At 49.6% G+C, this 12,317-nt stretch overlaps 1 protein-coding gene across 1 annotated transcript in view; it reads right to left on the bottom strand.

The window, feature by feature from the left end:
* The window catches only part of Tmprss13 (transmembrane serine protease 13), a 30,726-nt gene extending 20,720 nt beyond the window's left edge, over positions 1-10,006 (bottom strand). The window contains exon 1 of the mRNA XM_046438692.2: positions 9,861-10,006. Coding sequence (XP_046294648.2) covers positions 9,861-9,956 — 96 coding nt within the window. The 5' untranslated portion in view covers positions 9,957-10,006. The remainder of the gene's footprint in view (positions 1-9,860) is intronic.
* Between the last annotated feature and the right edge of the window lie 2,311 nt (positions 10,007-12,317).

Below are 12,317 nucleotides of genomic sequence, written 5' to 3'. Positions count from 1 at the left end.
TAGAAAGTAGCAGAGTCAGGACTTGAACCCAGAAAGTTGGAGTCCAGGGCTCCTGGCGGACGGCTACACCAAGGAAGGCAGCAGCTGGAACTTCAAGGGCAGTCAAAGAACAGCCAGTGCTGCTCCTTTCTGGAAAGCCAAAGCTTGGAGAGATCTAAATCCGGGAGAGGGAGCTGGTGGGCAGAAGTCCCCCTGACCTCCCTCCTGCACCTCTGCCTCTTCAGTCCCCTTCTGAGCCCCCAGAGCAGGAGCTGACCTGGCTCCCGGGCTACATCTGACCATCATTGTAACATCTGCTGAGAACTGGTTGGCTGCTCAGGAGGGCAGCTGTCCTGGCGACAGTGGAACAGTGGAGGAACCCCACCTAGGCTTGGGGACCCAGGGGTGGGGAGGGCACTGGCTCTCTTAGGCCTCCATTTCCATCCCTCGCCAACCACACATTGAACATCCTTCCTAAGCAGACCAGACCCCAGTCTTCCTCATGGGCACATCAGCCGGAGTGCACCCCTCATCCCTGCCACAAACGCCTATTTGGTTTTACTTTTTATATATCTTTGAAAAACTTTTTAAAAATTTGTTTTAATTAGTTATACATGACAGCAGAATGCATTTCGATTCATTGCACACAAATGGAGCGCAACTTTTCATTTCTCTGGTTATACACGATGTAGAGTTGCATCGTATGTGCAGTCATATATGTACTTATGGTAATGTTGTCCATCTCATTCCACCTTCTTTCCTGTCCCCATGTCCTTTCCCCTCTTCTCCCATTTCCTTTGCCCAATCAAAATTTGTTCATTCTTCCCACTCCCCCCACCATTATGGATCAGCATCCACTTATCAGAGAGAACATTTGGCCTTCATTTTTTGTTGATTGCTTACTTCACTTAGCATATATTCTCCAACTCCATCCATTTACCTGAAAATGCCATAATTTTATTCTCTTTTAAGGCTGAATAATATTCCACTGTGTATATATACCACAATTTCTTTATCCATTCATCTGTTGAAGGTCATCTAGATTGTTTCCATAGTTTAACTATTGTGAATGGAGCTGCTATAAAATGTTTATTGATGTGGCTGCATCACTATAGTAGGCTGATTTTAAGTCCTTTGGGTATAGACCAAGGAGTGGGATAGCTTGGTCAAATGGTGGTTCCATTCCAAGTTTCCTAAGGAATCTCCATATTGCTTTCCAGAGTGGTTGCATCAATTTGCAGTCCCACCAGCAGTGTATGAGTGTACCTTTTCTCCCATATCCTCACCAACACTTATTATTGCTTATATTCTTTTGATAATTGCCATTCTGACTGGAGTGAAATGAAATCTTAGAGTAGTTTTGATTTGCATTTCTCTAATTACTAGAGAAGTTGAACATTTTTTCATATATTTGTTGATCAATTGTATATCTTCTTCTGAGAAGTGCCTGTTCAGTTCCTTGGCCCATTTACCTTGGAAATTAGTGTTCTATCTGACGTTCGTGTAGTAAAGTTGTTCTCCCACTCTGTGGGTGCCAAAAACATACATTGGTGAAAAGATAGCCTTGTCAACAAATGGTGCTGGGAAAATTGGAAATCCATATGCAGCAAAATGAAATTAAATCACTACCTCTCACCATGCACAAAACTCAAAGTCAAGTGGACCAAGGATTAGGAATTAGACCAGAGACCCTGCATCTAGTAGAGGAAAAAGTAGGCCCAAATCTCCATCACGTTGGATGAAGTCTGCCTTCCTTAACCAGACTCCTAAAGCTCAAGAAATAAAATCAAAAATTAATAAATGGGATGGATTCAAACTAAAAAGCTTCTTCTCAGCAAGGGAAACCATCAATAATGTGAAGAGAGAGCCCACAGAGTGGTTTTACTTTATAAATTCCCTCTTCTGTGAGTCAGAAGTAATCGGTTTGGGGTATATCCTCATTTTGGGGGGGGATGAGGAATGAATGCAAGGAAGAATCCCCGGTTCCTGACCACAAGTGACTTGCCAGAGACACTGTCTGGCAGGCCGGCCTGGGCCAGCAGGGGCGGGCTCGGGTGCATCTGGGGACCTGAAGGCAGCTGAGCCAGGGCTGAGGTCGCCCTCTCATTGCCATTGTCTAGAGCCAGATTTCCATGAAACAAAGGTTAGACTCTGGCCACTCTAAGCAGAACAGGACTGGGGTCGGGACAAAGGTGGAAATGGGGACAGTTGATGGCACTGGTGTGGGTCAGGCAGACCTGGGTCCCAACCCTGGGTCTATTACTCAGTAGCAATGTGACTTTGGGCCAGTACTTTAATTCTCTAAGCCTTTTTTTCTTCACCTATAAAATACCCCTTAGGAGCATCCTTGCTGGCATCTGGCGCACAGAAAGTACTAGAAAATGGCTGTTCCCCTCCCCCTTGCCCTGAAGCACACAGCATGCTCAACCATGCCTAGATCATCAGCCATGGACATGATGAGTGGCAGATATGGGCTGAGTGGTGGGTGAGCTCATCTTAGGGAGGAAAAGCAGGGTGATGGGCAAAGCCAGGGTCAAGTCCCACCCATGTAAGACCCTGAGCTTCCCACCTGCTAGGGACCCTCTCTCCTAAGTTCACACTCTACATTTTCCCAACTTCAAGGGTATTTCCCATCGTTCAGATAATAAAATACTAATCACTCATAAGTAGACGGCACTTTAGAGTTTACAATTGACATTCATGTCTGTGGCCTCACAAGGTCCTCATCTCATCCTGAAAAGCTGATCATTCTGGGAGCCCATTTTGCAGATAAGTAAGTCAAGGCTCAGAGCTAGATTACCAGAATCACCCAGGACTCCCCTCTGGCTTACTTGCATGAGTTCCTGCCCCTCTTGAATCAGGAGAGCCTTCTGGAGCAGTCTGCTTATGCTTAAGGTACTCATTTCGCATTTGGCACACAGCCAAAGAACTAGGACCACCAAAGAACTGGGACCTGGGGCCTGGTAGGGCCAGCTGCTCCATTGGGAACCCAGAGGTTCCCACAGGGAAGTCAGTCTAGTGGAACCTTCTGGCATGAACCATGGTTGGGCCCTGTGACCTGCCAGGACTGGGCAGAACATAGTGACCTAGGGCAGTGCCGTCACAGTTAGTGACTGTGCTGGAATCTATCTAGCTGTGTGACATTGGACAAGTGACTTCGCTTGTCACAACTCAGAGGGATCCAGTTCACCCTGCTCCGTAGCACGGTCGTCATAGGTGATATACACAAAGCACTTGCTGAAAAGTAAGGGCTTGGGTGACATTGGCTGTGCTGGGGTTGCTCGCTGTGGTTTGGGAGTGCTGGCCTTGAAACAGGTCTGCCTGAAAATGCCTGGGTCGTTTCTAACTGGGTTTCCTTGGGCAAGTAACATGGAGCCCATCAGAGCCTGGCTCCATATCTGTAAAGTAGGCTTAATCTCACCCCCTTCCCAGGTAAATGGGGAATGTACAGGAAAGATCCTGGTCTATAAATGTGTGTTCAACTGTAATAAAGTTAACAGCCCACTAGGGACTTTGCTGCATCCTATTTCAACCCTCTGACAGCTCTTTGTGGTTGGTATCATGAGCCCCATTTTACAGATATCAAAACCAAGGTCCAGGGAGGTTAGGGATACACCAGATTCACCTACCAGGGAAGTGACACAGCTTGGATTCTAACCAGGTCTGCCAGGAGCAAGTAGAGTCTTGACCAACAGTATCACAGGTACCCAGGGGAATTTCCTTCCTCTCTTCAGGTTAGTATTTGTGAAGCTTCACCTCCACTGTTTCCTTTGATTCTCACAAGGCTCCTAGTGAGCAAGCTGGGCAGTATGATTGTCCCCAGTTTCTACAAGAGGAACTGGGGCTCAGGGGGACTGAGGAGTAGGCCTACCCCACCCCCAACCTCTAACGTAATCTTTGCATTCCCAGGGAAGAGCTCAGGCTGTCTCCACCTGAATGTGACTATGACTCTGGGACCCTGGGACCCTGGGACCCTGGGACCTCATCATGAGGGGTACAACAAAGGGCTGGGCTGGAGAAGAAGGGGTTGAGAGGGTCTCAGGGGGGCGAGACACTGAGGAAGATAGCGGGAGGATGGGGGTGCATTCATGATGCTGGAGCAGCCCGGGGTTAGACGGGGGCGGGGGGGGGGGGTGTCGGCAGGCATGCTGGGAAGCCGGGAGCAGCCAGCATGAGCAACGTCAGCAAAAGTGCAGCTGCCCTGAGTCGGGGTGTTCAGCCCTGGTTTTGGCAGAGCGAGCCCTCTGTTGTCAGAGCTGGTGGGAGGCAGGTGGACCAAGGCAAGACAAGTAGCATCCTTAGTGAGACCCTCTGTCCACTCCCTGACTCTGAACCTGGACCCAACCATCGCAGGACATTAGGAAGCATCTTCATCTTCAGGGGCCATCAGAATAAGAGATCCCACAACCATCCCTCTCAGACATATTATGGCCGGCCACCCCACCCTGCTAGAAGTTCTTTCTGATGTCTAACCTGCTACAGCACTAACTCATTTCCTTCCCTCAATTCTTGGAAAGCAACTACTAATATTCCATCCTCCTACCTAACCAGAGGCTTGATGCGCTTGAGGGCAGATGCTTTTAGGAGGTGGGGAGCAGGAAAGGGAGGAGACCTTTATCTAAGGTCCTGAGATAAAAGGGGCAGAGCCAGAACCAGAACCCAGGCCTCCCAAATCCTTGCCTTTGCCAGTAAGCACAAGACCGGGAATAGGACTCAGATGCCAAATCTCTGCTGTGCCCTGACCTCTCCACCATGTCCCTGCAGACCAGAGGCTCAGCCACCCACATGGGGGCATGTGGACAAGGCAGAGCAGCAGCTCCCAGGGGCTCTGCACCTTTGTCCTGCCCATCATTCTCTCCTGGCCCTGCCTCTCCTCCTCACCTACCCTGGGGGTAACATGGCTGCGAGCCCTTCCCCCACCATGAAAGGCCTGCACTCCAGGGTGCCCCTGCTGTGCCTCCTACAGCTCCCAGGGCTCTGTTCAAAGACTATCTGGACCCTCCAAATATCCTGGGACAAGAGGCAGCAAGGGAGGCCTCTGGGGCAAGGAAAGTGAGGGCCACCAGGAAGAGAGCAGAGGACAGTTCCTGGCTCCAGGTTCTTTTCAGGAGTCTGTAAGGATTATGATTCTCATCTCACAGACTAGGAAGCAGAGGCCTTAAACATCTGCTCCTCTTGACTGGGACTGGGGAAGGATTGAACCCAAGACCCCTTCACCACTGAGCTACATGCCCAGCCCTTTTAATTTTTTATTTTGAGACAGGGTCTCACCAAGTTGCTTAGGGCCTTGATAAGTTGCTGAGGCTAGCCTCAAACTTGTGATCCTCCTGCCTCAGTCTCCTAAATTGCTGGATTACAGGCACATGCCACTGCGCCTAGCTAGACCGGAAACATTTGTGTGTTTTGCCTGAAGTTGTTGAGGTCTGTCTTATGGCAGACCAGGGATTTAAAAACAACGAAATCCAAGGCCCCTTTCTTTCAGTCTGGTGCTCTCTATACTGAGTTCCCAGGGCTGGGTTCTGTACCTCCAGGTGAGTGGGGAATTTTTCTGGTTTCTTGTAGGGACTCCTCCCCCTGGGACTGCTAACCTAGTGGGGGATGGGAGTGAGTTAACAAGCCCCTGAGAGTGTCCTGCCTTTGGCCTCCCCTGTGTCTCCTGTGGGCTCAGTTGGTGATGTCATGGAGGAGAGGGGCTCTCTGTCTGTGCTGAGTGACACCACAGCCAACTCATGGGTGCTTCACCCCTGGCTATGTGGCTGTGCTGTGGACTGAGCCCCAGGCTCTGCAAAGAGGCAGCAGCATGGACTCTTACAGACGTGGTCAGTCTTAGCCCCACGCAGACAGTGAGGAGGACGCTATCTAAATCTCCCCTGGTAGACCTGAAGAAGATCCAGCGACCTTGGTGGCAACCTCCCAGCCTGGGGCAGGCCCAATGGGTCCCTCCAGGTCCAGTCGAAGCTCCATCCTTGAGGACATCCTTTCATTAAGCTACCACCCCTGGTGTGGGGGGCTGGGCACTTCAGATTGTCAGAGCTGGGAGGAATTTGAAACCCCTTCAGCCCAAGCCCTTTATCTGGATAAGGCAATGAAGGACCAGAGAGGCTTGGTGGCTTGCTGAAGATCACACAGCCTGTTAGGGACAGTGGCAGGACTAGAAGCTCAAACCTCTAGCCACATCCTTGAGCTGTCCCATGACACTGTACTCTCCCACAGCCTGCCCCTCACCATCCTCCAGAGAGGAAAGACCCTTCCCCAGACCTAGGCCTCAGATACGCACCCTCTTCCCCAGAAACTCTGCATATCAAGGACTCTCAAAGGGTGGGCACAGGCAGGACCATAGGCTGGAACCCCAACACTCTGGACTAGACAGGAAAAGCTGCCCCCAGCCCCCAAAAGGACCAAGAGGGGCAGGAAGGAGCTCCCCTTGTTAGAGCCTAAAATGCTTCCCTGGGGGCTACTAAGGACCCCATGGGCTACAGTGGGGTGGCCCTGACCCTATCCAGTATGACAACTACACCGGGCTGGGCTCCGGTGGTAAGGGCTTCTTCCCCTCCTCGCCTCCTGGCCCAGGCCTTACTGCGCCTTCAGGGCCACAGGGCTCTCTCCCACTCTCCTGTTCCCTGAACCTGGAGTTCCCGGAATATAGGCAAACTCACCATCGCCCCCTGGCGCCGGCTCCCTGCCCACCTGCTCAGTTCACCCCTGTTGTTGCTAGGCCAAGAGGAAGCTGTTTTGCCAAAACAAGACACTTAAGTGGCCATTGTTCTATTAACCAGTCTTCCCGCCCAGCACCCAGCCTGGAGCCTGGCACACACTCCCACACACCTGTGTTCCCATTGCCAAGTCACAGAGGACAATTCAGGGAAGACAGGCAGGTGTAACAGGCAGAAGGCTGCTCAGGACCAACGATAGCATGATGCGGGTCTCAGGTGGGGGCTGTGTCCCTACAGGGGCGAAGGACACACAGAGCTTCAGAGGTGCCTGCACTTTGGGCTGAGGTTGGCAAGGTGAACTGAGTCCACGGGCCTGCCACCTTGGGAGCCTGCCCAGCCCGTCCTGGGGAAGGTGCCTTGTCCTAGAGGGTCCTGGATCTCACCAATCCAGAGCATGTGTGGTCTTGGGTGATTTGGAACCAGCATAAGAAATAGGAATTCCCAGCATAAGAAAATCTGTCCCACAAAGGATGGCTGTTTTATCAGTGGGTGTACTTCAGTCTTTCTCTAATAAGCACTGCAGGTCTAATGTGCACCATTGGGAAGAACAGATGCATGTATCCAGTGCGGCACCCGGCAATCCCACTCTCTGGGATTCCAGCCACTGTTAGGGAACCAGAAAGGGAGTCGGGGAAGTTTGTCCAACCCTCTTCTTTGGAAGGTGGAGGAAAACTAGATGTAGAGAGAAGATATTTGTTCAAATTTAGAGGAGCCAGGATTAGACACCAGAGGATGACGATGATGGAGGTAATTCCTAACACTGTGGTTATATCTGCATCTCTATCAACGTTGGAACGTTGGATGTTGTTCTAGAAGAGGCTTACTAGGTGAAAGACCTTCCTTCCTTCCTTCCTTCCTTCCTTCCTTCCTTCCTTCCTTCCTTCCTTCTTTCCTTCCTTCCTTCCCTTCTCCTTCCTCCTCCTCCCTCTCCTTCTTTTTCTTTGTTGTGTTGGACTCCAGTCTATTTTTCTACACTTTTTATTGGTGCATGATAGTTTTACATAATGGTGGCACTTGCTGTTACATATTCTTACATGCACACAATATAACAGTATCTATTCTATTGGTGCTGTTATTATTCCATTTTATAAAGGAAAAAAACTAAGGTATAGGGAGGTTTAGAGCTTGCCCACAGCCTGGAACTTGGTCAGTTCTCTGTCCACCACAGCATGAAACTTTTGATTGGTTTTGGGTTTTTGTTGGTGTTTTTGTTCATTTGTTTGGTTAGTTGGTTGTTTTTGAGATGGGGGTTTCCCCAAACTTGTTCAGGCTGGCCTCCAACTTGGATTCTCCTGCTTCAGTCTCCCAAGTCACTGTGATTCTAGGTCTGCAAACAGCACCTGTCTCACCTTTGCTTTTGAATATGGAGAAACTGAGCGCCTTGTCCATCCCTTTCCCAAGATCCTTCTGAAGACTTAGTTTCTCCCATAGGAGCATTAGCAGGCTCATGCCCATTGGCCACCATCTTCCTTACTAGTGTTTAGAGCTGAGACAGAAACTGAAATCATCTCTCTGCAGTAAAGCCCTCGGGGAGAAGGCTTGGCCTTATTGACCAGCATCTCCCAGCCCATTCCCGTCTCATCAATCTCAACAAATACTTCAAACATGATTAGCAGCCCCCTCTCTAGCTTGCCCTGTCCTTACCCCAGAGAATCCACCTAAGACCAAAGGACAAATTTAAAAACCTTCAATAAGGAAAGAATGGTTCATTTCTTTCATTTTGAAGTAAGTTCTGACAATCTCCCTTCCAAGATGATCATGGCCTACCATACCTTTGACATTTAAGTATTAATTAGAAGTCTTTATTTTTTCATTAAACATAAAAGGTTGTTCTCCATCCTTTGTTCCTCCAGCAACCTTTCACATGGGTTCCTGACTCTGGGGACATGGACCTCCTGGGACCATGGGCCTCCTGGGTGGACACCTCCCCATCACCCTGCCCCAGGACCAGGCCCATCCATTCACCTCCACTGTGAGCACAGCCTCCCTCTAGATAGCTCAGCCCTTCTCTTTGGGTATAGGGACCATCAAATTTAGACTCCCACCAAGCCACCCAGGAGGACACCATTGTTGTGACTGCAGTTTCACGTTCTCCAGGCTTCCAACAAAACTCCATTCCATCCTATATGCCATTCTTTCTGATCACCAGCAACCCCATTGAGTCTCAGAGGCCTGAGGCCAAAAGACCTTGGTGAGGTGGAGACATGAGCCAAGGAGACCAGAAGGCAGGGGAGGTGGCCTGGGGAAAGAAGAGTCAAGAGGGCACAAAAAGGTTGGTAGGAAAAATAATGGTAAAGCTTCCAGAAACACATCTGGAGTTCAAAATGGACCACAAGCCAACTCCAGGCTGGAACACAGAATGAACTGATCTTTCTCAAATCCAGGCTGGCCCGTCTCCCTCGAGTCCCAGATTCTATCATATCAAGAAAGTACAAAGAACATGGAGAGGAGCAGAAAACAAGACCTGAGCACTCAGAAAAGTTAGAAAGCAGAGGCATAGTTGAAGCCTTGGGAAGGCTTTACACATCTGTAACCAGCTTTTCCGCCCACAGAAAACAGCTCAGCTGCTCTCTACTACCCCAAGAGCAGCAAAGGAAAAGAACCATGTTGTAGCAAGGAATTGTGGTTAGACACAAGGAAGCCCTTCCCAAGATGAGGATTATTGAGCAAAAATAAGTGACTAAGCATGGTTGAAAAATCCCTTAAAAATCTTTAAATGTACACAGAAAGTCATATTTTTCTGGGAAGGTTTTGGAATCTACTAGGGGATTAAACAAGGTAGACTTGAAGATCAGGTAAGATGCTCTTGATTCTCAAACCAGCAAAAATCAGGTTAGGTTAGATTAGATTAGCAACCAGCAAAACTGACCACTTAACAGCACAGATGTCCTGGCCAGACTGCTCACAGGTCACAAAGAAGGGCTCAGCCACTCAGTCCTGGGACCTGAATCCAAATTCCACCAGCTTCTCCCCGCAGAAGCAGCTTCCAGGGATCATGATGCATAGGAGGCCCAGAGATCCTAGTCCCCAGTAACTTCCGACCAGAGGAGGCATTCTTTTCCCCGCAAACCAGAGGCACCCGAGCGGCTGTGCCTCACCTGTCTCCCAGCCGCCCCTGTCCCTCAGCACCGGGAAGATCAGCCAGCAGAGACCCACACGCACACTTACCCTGCCGCTGTCCCTCTCCATGGCCTCCCAGGGATGAGTCTTAGGCTTAGCTGATGTCAAGAGGAAGGTCCATGTTGCCCCCAGCTTCCCAGGCATGTGGGGAAAAGGAGGTTGAGGGCTGAGGGCCGGCCCTGCGAACGGGCGGGGAGGCTGGTTGGATGTGAGGTAATCCTGAGTATAAACAAGGCAGAACTTGCCAGACCTGTCCCTCCGCCCTCCCTGTTCATCCCAGTTACTCAGCGAATACCGAAAACCGGGAGCATGTGCTGCCTCTGCTCCTGAAACTGCCCCCACAGAGGCAGCTGGAGGGCACTGGCCGGCCTCCTTCAGAGGACCAAGGAGGCCCCATGAGGATGGCTGAGCCCAACTGACCTGAGCCTCCATCACAGAGGCACCGGATCCGGGATGATCCTGTCCCCACAGGGGACATCCATGGCCAGGGACAGAGCCCCACCCAGGGCAGGACAGTATGGAGCTCCATGCCAAGGGTCACACATCTAAACCCCACATCAGGGCAAGTGGTCTGGTAAATTTTTTTCTGAATCCAGGGAAGTTATTTCTGTGAAAACTCTTGATAAAGAAATTAAAATCAAATGGCTTTAATTATGCACATAATGAATTGCCTCTATTGAAAACAATAAAATTTATGAAACAGTGCAACAAAGTCAATTAAATTGAAACACATAAATATCTGAATGGAAACTGTTCCAGGAATTATTGGGCTGACTCATGATCCCACACCTGCGCCCCATTCTGATCCTCAGAGTCAAAAGGAAGAGCTTCATGCACCAAGCCTGGCCGAGCTCCGCTGAGGAATGCCAGGAGAAGGGGTTGGGAATTAGCTGGATCAGGGGAGGTTTCATATTAGGAGCATCTGGGACACTAAGATTTTTAGAGTGAAAGGGAAGCTCAGAGATCATCTGGTGGCCAGAGGACTGAAGGATCACAAGTCACCTGTAGCAAACAACAATAGCAATTATAATAAGAAGCGGGATGTCCTGTGAGACACTTTACATAGGTCTTTCATGCATTCTTTCAACAAATATTTATTGAGTGTCTGGCCCTGTTTTAGGGATACCATAAAAATCAACATGGCTGCAGAATGGTCTTTTCTAAGCATTAGAGATTTTTCTGGCAGGGGTAAATTGCCACACAGGCATCTTATCAGGAACTGGATATGACAGAGGGAACAATTTTCTGAAATCTAACAATACTTTCTGAGAAATATTAGATTGGCCAGTTCGCCTATTGACACAGACATTCTAATGTACTTAAAAAATTTTATGCCAAACATGGTGGTGCACACCTGTGATCCCAGCAACTCAAGGAGGCTGAGGCAGGAGGATTGCAAGTTCAAAGTCAGCCTCAACAATTTAGTGAGACCCTCAGCAACTCAACGAGACCCTGTCTCAAAATAAAAGATAAAAAGGGCCTTGGATGTGACTCAGTGGTTAAGCGCCCTGGGTTCAATTCCCAGTGCCAATATACATACATACATACATAAATCTATGATCACCCTACTTTGAGCCAGTTTCCAATTGCTGAACTTATCTCAAGCCTATTTATATTCCCCAAAGAATGCTCCCAACCAGGGACCCTGGTTTCTGCACAATTATTCTGCACCTGAATGAAACTCTCTTTGCTTTTATTTCAGTCTATGATTTCTTGGTTTACAATAGGTTCTGGGAACACAATAGCTAAGACTCAAGTCTGATGGCACTGGGATCGGGATGGGGGGAGGCAGACAAAAATCAACAAACCAATTAAACAGTACATTAGACAGTGAGACATGCAATAGAGGAATAGAGAAGGGACGGAATTAAGAAGGTGGAGGACACAGTCACAATTTGAAATATGGTGTCCAGGGGTGGCCTCTCAGGTGAGCTTTGAGTGAAGACTTAAAGGAAGTGATGATTCCCTCCCCCATTTACATTTAAGAAAATACAAGCTTCTAGCTCAGGGTGGAAACCATCGGCTCCACCTTAGGGTAGCTGAGGGGCATCTAATGCAGAGGCAGGGGCTGGAGGAAAGAAGTTCTGGAAGCCCCCCAGGGGCTCTAATTCTGTGGTGCTGGTTCCCTGGCCTTCCAAGAAAGCAGAACTCAGCCACAGGCCACATCCCCTTCCAGCCTCCCCCCAGCCCTCCATGCCCCAGAAGAGGGACCCTTCCCACCTGTCGTCCAGTCCTGAAGACAGGCCTGCATTTGTCCTCCTCTCTTCCTCTTCCCTCTTTAACCACCAGGGAGCCACAGGCTGCCTCTGAGCCTGGGCATCCATAGGCCAGTTGAGGGTCCCCACTTTGTCCCTAAGCAGGCCACTTGCCTCTGAGAGTCAGCCTCAACCTCTTTCCGTGAAGGTCTCACTGACCTCTGGAAAGAGCTCAGCCTTGGGGTTCTGGGCGACGGTTCTGGAAAAACTCAAGGTCCAGGTCAAGTTTGTGACCCTGGAGGTCTGCTGC

Source organism: Marmota monax, unplaced genomic scaffold (assembly GCF_021218885.2).
Source record: "Marmota monax isolate L192 unplaced genomic scaffold, Marmota_monax_Labrador192_F-V1.1 WCK01_AAM20220418_F8-fsc00081, whole genome shotgun sequence".
In the NCBI taxonomy this organism is placed as follows: domain Eukaryota; kingdom Metazoa; phylum Chordata; class Mammalia; order Rodentia; family Sciuridae; genus Marmota; species Marmota monax.
The sequence above is the reverse complement of the archived record's forward strand: the minus strand, read 5'-3'. Positions and strand labels throughout refer to the sequence as shown.